The 5,855-nt window shown below is 43.2% G+C and overlaps 1 protein-coding gene across 1 annotated transcript; it reads right to left on the minus strand.

Moving 5' to 3' along the window:
- Positions 1-4,060: 4,060 nt before the first annotated feature.
- Positions 4,061-5,461, minus strand: LOC308508284 (cofilin-2-like). Its single transcript, XM_081074725.1, has one exon. The coding sequence runs from the start codon at positions 5,422-5,424 to the stop codon at positions 4,924-4,926; it is 501 nt and encodes a 166-aa protein (XP_080930851.1). The 5' UTR covers positions 5,425-5,461; the 3' UTR covers positions 4,061-4,923.
- Between the last annotated feature and the right edge of the window lie 394 nt (positions 5,462-5,855).

Here is a 5,855-nt window from a genome sequence, read left to right on the forward strand (position 1 = left end):
GAAGCTCTATGACATTGACATAGCCAAGGTCAACACCTGATCAGATCTGATGCAGAGAAGAAGGTATATATGCTCACCTGGCTCCTGACTATGCTGTTGCCAACAGAATTGGGACCATCTAAACTGACTAATTCTAAATATAAATTTTTTTCACTGTACAAAAAAAAAAAATAGCAGAGCATCACACTAGAGAACCAGAGCAAATTCTCTGAACAATAGTTATTGACTATTATATCTAGGCACTATTCTAGGAGCTGAGATGACAGCAGTGAGAAAAATAAAGAAATCGATGTCCTGGTGACACTTACATTCTGGTGTGTGTATGGTTAGGATAAATAAAATAAAAAGGAAAAGTTACACAGACATTAAAAAGAGGTCACAAAGAATTGGAAAGCCATGTGCAAAAGAATGAAACTGGACTGCTATCTGTCACCATGTACCAAAATTAATTCAAAATGGATCAAAGACTTAAGCACAAGACCTGACACAATAAACTGCATAGAAGAAAACATAGGTACTAAACTTATGGACCTTCGGTTCAAAGAGCATTTTATGAATTTGACTCCAAAGTCAATGGAAGTAAACGCTAAAATAAATGAATGGGACTATATCAAACTTAAAATCTTCTGAACAGCAAAAGAAACCATCGACAAAATAAAGAGGCAACCAAGTGAATGGGAAAAGATTTTTGCAAACACTGCCTCCGATAAGGGGCTAATATCCAAAATACACAAGGAAACCATGCAACTCAACAACAAAAAAACAAACAATCCAATTGGAAAATGGGCAGAGGACTTGAAGAGACATTTCTCCAAAGAGGACATACAAATGGCAAATAGACATATGAAAAAATGCTCAACATCACTAATCATCAGAGAAATGCAAATAAAAACCACAATGAGATATCACCTCACCCTAGTCAGAATGGCTATCATAAACAAGACAAATAGTAACAAGTGTTGGAGAGGCTGTGGACAAAAAGGAACCCTCAGACACTGTTGGTGGGAATGCAGACTGGTGCAGCCACTATGGAAGGCAGTGTGGAGGTCCTCAAAAAATTACAAATAGAATTACCATATGACCCAGCAATCCCTCTTCTGGGTATGTAGCAAAAAAATCTGAAAACATTTATGCATAAAGACACGTGTGCTCCAATGTTCATTGCAGCTTTGTTTACAGTGGCCAAGACATGGAAACAACCAAAATGTCCTTTGATAGATGAATGGATAAAGAAGGTGTGGTATATATACACAATGGAATACTATTAGGCGGTAAGAAAAGATGATATAGGAACATTTGTGACAACATGAATGGATCTTGAGATTATAATGCTAAGTGAAATAAGTCAGACAGAAAAAGCAGAGAACCATATGATTTCACTGATATGTGGTATGTAAACCAAAAACAACAAAAGAACAAGACAAACAAATGAGAAACAAAAACTCATGGACACAGACAATAGTTTAGTGGTTACCAGAGGGTAAGGGGGTGGGGGGTGGGTGATGAGGGTAAGGAGGATCAAATATATGGTGATGGAAGGAGAACTGACTCTGGGTGGTGAACACACAATGGGACTTATAGATGATGTAATACAGAATTGTACTCCTGAAATCTATGTAATTTTACTAACAATTGTCATCCCAATAAACTTTAATTAAAAAAAAAGAGGTCACAAAGAAAAATCAAAGAAGTGGCAGAGGGGTGCTGGGTCAATGTTAAATAACTTGGTCAGAGAGGCCTCACTGAGAGATAGGACCTGGGCAGGGTCCTAAGGCAAGAGTGGAGACCAGCCATAGGGGCACATGGGGTGGGTACTCCAGATGGAGAAGACATAAGTTCCCAAGGTGGGGGCACAGCTACAGAATTTGAGGAAAAGTAGGGAGGCCATGTGGATGGCACAGAGCTATGCGCAGGGCACAGGTGGTGAAGTAGGAGAGGGATGGGCCCCTGGGCCTCACATGGGTGTGGCACACATTCCTGGTGAGGAAGGGTCCAGTTAATCTTTTACCATGGTCACCCTGGCGCTGTTGATGCACAGATGGTAGGGTTGCAGCAGGCGGGCAGGGACAACATATAGGGTGCTCTTCTCATGACCCTTTGGGAGATGATGGGGGCTTGGACTAAGGTGCTGTCCGGGGAGATGGGTTGAAATTATATTCACACAGTAGAGCCAGAAGTATTTGCTGATGTATTGGGAGTTGGGGTTGAGAAAAACAGAGCCGTCCAGGTCAGTTCCATAACTTTTGGCCAAAAGAAAAGGATGGAGTGGTGTTTAATTAGGTAAATATAGGAAGAGAAGATTTGGGGAGAAAATCAGAAATTGGCATATGAGAATGTGAGGTTGAGATGTCTCTGAGACTTCAAGTAATGTAATCAACCAGACTGTCGGCCATAGGAAGCTGGATTTCTGGCTCCAGGCAGCGAGGCCCAGGCTGGACATGTGAGTTTGACACCTGTCAGCACCCATGTGGCGTTTGTAATGCCAGTAGAAAGATGAGATCACAGAGTAGGCAGGTGCAGAGAGGGATGGAGCCCAGGCACGGAGCCATGGGCACGCCAATACATAGAGGTGGGAGATAAAAAAAGACCAGAAAAGGAGGCTGGGGAAAAGGGGAAACCAGGAGGGATGTCCTGGGACAGGCGAGGGAGGTGTCTCAAGGAGGACATGGCCTATGCAAATGCCAATGACAGGTTAAGTCACATGGGAACTTAGGTCAGGTTTTGTATTTGGCCACGCGGTGTTCACTGAGACCTTATAAGACCAGTTTTGGTTGATAAAATTAATTGGAATGGCTTCAAAAGTGATAGGATGGGAGTAGGTATGGACTATGAATGTAGACAAACTTTTGATAATATTTTGCTAAAAATTAGAGTATAAAAGAGGCACATGAAAAATAGAGTCAAGATAGTATTTTTAAAAGGATCTGATTAATAACAAGGTGTTTGAGATTGATATTAACGATCCAATTGAGATGAAAGTGAGGCTGTCGGGGTGACAAGGGACCTGAAGCGAGGCAGTGGGCTTGTGTGTTTGTTGGAGAGGCAGAGCAGTACCATGGCATCGCTGCAGACAGGTGGAGAGCTGGCAGTGCTAAACCCAGTGGCACAGGGCTCACACCGTGGCTGGGACTTAGCAGACGGAAGGAGTGAGCGGGGGACAGCAGAAGGTGGAGCAGCCCCACTTTCCACACTCCCTCTACCTGCCTTCCAGGCCACCACTTCCACAAAGAGCATGAGAAACCACAGCAATACTTAAATGGCTCGCAAAGCTGTAGTTAAGGTGGGTTCAGTGGGGCCTTCTCACCTTTCTCCACTCTGCATCAGCTGGGTTGACTGCAAACCAGGGCTGGAGTCACCTCATGGCTCTGCTGCTTCCCTTCTTCCACCGTCACTTTCATGTCTGCCAGTTGTTGCTGGAAAAATGCAAATAGCTGGTGGTTGGGAAACTGGGCATCTCTATGTCTGAAAGGTGTCTCCGCTGGCCTCCCCGGCATGGTAGGCCTCGGGGAAGTCTTCTGTCAGCTAAGACTCCAAGACTCATGTCCCAAGAGCAGGGCAAAGCTGTGCTGCCCTGTAAGTCCCATCTCAGAAATCACACAGTGTTGATCTAGGCAATTACTGGGGTCTGCCCAAGTCCAAGAGGAGGGGACTTGGGCCTCACCTCTGCACGGATGCCAGTCCATGTAACATTGTAAAAAGAGCACATGTGTCCACCTGCAAAATACTGCTGCAAGAGCTCCTGAATATTGTGAAACCCAAATCACAATTCATTAAAAAATATGTAGCCCATCCAGTTGATAAGTTCTTCCTGTGTCTTTCCAAATGCCTCTTTCTCTAACACCACCCCCTGTCCATCTTGACTGCTGAGGAGAGGCTGAATTATCCTCTCCCCCCAAAGGCAGATTGTAACCTTTGAGTCCCAGAGATCTGGATTCCCATTACAGTTCTGCCACCAATGAGCTATGTGGCCTTGGGCAAGTCTCCTAATCTCCCCAGCCTCTGTTTAGTTATTTTGAAAATGTGGATGATAATGATATCCCTTTTTTTTTTTTTTAATATGCCACAATTTTTATTGCAACGTGGCCATTTTTGTAAGGGTAGGAAATTTGACCTCAAAAACAACGTTCTATTTAAGGCTCTTTTATACAGAAATTGCCATCATGACTGATATTCAAAATATCTTTAGTGTTGCAAGACTTACATGGTAAACATAAAACTCCTACACTTATTCAGTAGTGTACACTCAATGGAAAACAAAAAGGCATTAGTAACAGCTATTTCTTTTAAGAAGATATGCAGGTAACAGGAATGAACACTGAGGTACTAGGATAAGTTGATGACACAGTTAACACAACTTAATTGGCATTCCTTTTGGGGGTGAGGAGTTAAACTCATTACAAAAAAGTGCTTTCAATGCATAGTGTTATATCTTATATCTGTGCTGCCATGTCACAAAAATAGGCTTGCCAAGGCAGGTGAGGTGTATGAATGCTGGAGCCTCACAGAACTGCAATCGAGTGCAACTATAAATAATACTGAATAAAGTTTACCATCTGACCAGAGGATAATACTTTCAAGGCATTCAATTAGCTTACCCTTTGCAGTATTCTAAGCTATTCACATTGACAATCACATTCATTGTAGTGCTTGCTGCAAGGGAGGCATATAACCAGTTGTTTTGGCTAAAATGATGGGAAGGCATTCCTTGGGTTTTACATCAAGGTAACAGTATTAAACAGTCTAATGGCAATCACTGATAGGCTGCTTACATGAATGATATTTCCTTCATTCACTGTGTTGGAAGGACCCAGTGGGAAGAGGAAAAACAAAAAACCAAAAATCCTAATACTATTCCTGGAGTAGTATTGACTGAACTGGAGATATGAAAGCTCCTTAAGATCCAGATGGCACTTGACTGTCACTTTATAAGGGTTTTCCTTCAAGTGAAACTACTACGTTGCCTCCCAATTTCTCTCCAAGTGTTGAACAGTCCTTTATGTCATCCAAGCCATTTACTTGCCACTCATGTTTAATACCTGTAGATTTCTTTTTAATGGCATCTTTAGAGCTAGCATAAATCATCTTGCTTTTTAAAGGTGCACTTTCAGGAGCCCAGAATATAAATACTAGGTCTTCTTTCTTAGACTCTTTTGTTTCGTATGTGGCATCGTACAAAGCATATCGGCAATCATTCAGAGGTAGCAACTTCACAAAAGCTGTGTAGGGGTCTTCTACAGTATCACCAATGTCACCCACCAAGATCTGCTTGGCTTCCTCTACAATTATTTGTCTTTTGTCATCGCTTAAAGAGAAGAGAACTGCTTTCTTTCTTTTTTTGATCTCCTCTTGTGTAGATGATTTCCTTACTTTCATATCATTAAAAACTTTGATGACTTCGTCATTCACTGTAACTCCAGAAGCCATCGTGCCCGCGGCTGTGGCTGCGGCGGCGGCTCGGGCTCCTGCTCGATGGCACTGGGAGGAGGAGGAGGAGGAGATGATATCCCTTTTTTAAAAAAACAAACATTTATTGAGCTCCTACTATGTGTCAGGCCTTGTTCTAAATGCCTGGATGCAGTGGTTAACAAGCTCATGGAGCTCAAATTCCAGGTGGCTGTGCCCGCCTCGGGACTGTTGAAAGAATTCAACACAACAGCGTCTGGAGCACAGACACTCAGTCCGGCCCCGCAGTGAGGATGGCTCGGGAGAGCAGGTCGTTCCACCTCCCTCACCAGCATCGTCACTGTCTTCTCAGTGCTCTCCCTCCTATGACACGCAGAATAGACAAGTGCCCACGAGTAATGGTGCCCAGGAAACCTGAAGTCTGGGAGCTTGTGCTTCTGATCAAGAGTTTG

Source organism: Rhinolophus hipposideros (genome assembly GCF_964194185.1).
Source record: "Rhinolophus hipposideros genome assembly, chromosome: 15".
Taxonomy (NCBI): domain Eukaryota; kingdom Metazoa; phylum Chordata; class Mammalia; order Chiroptera; family Rhinolophidae; genus Rhinolophus; species Rhinolophus hipposideros.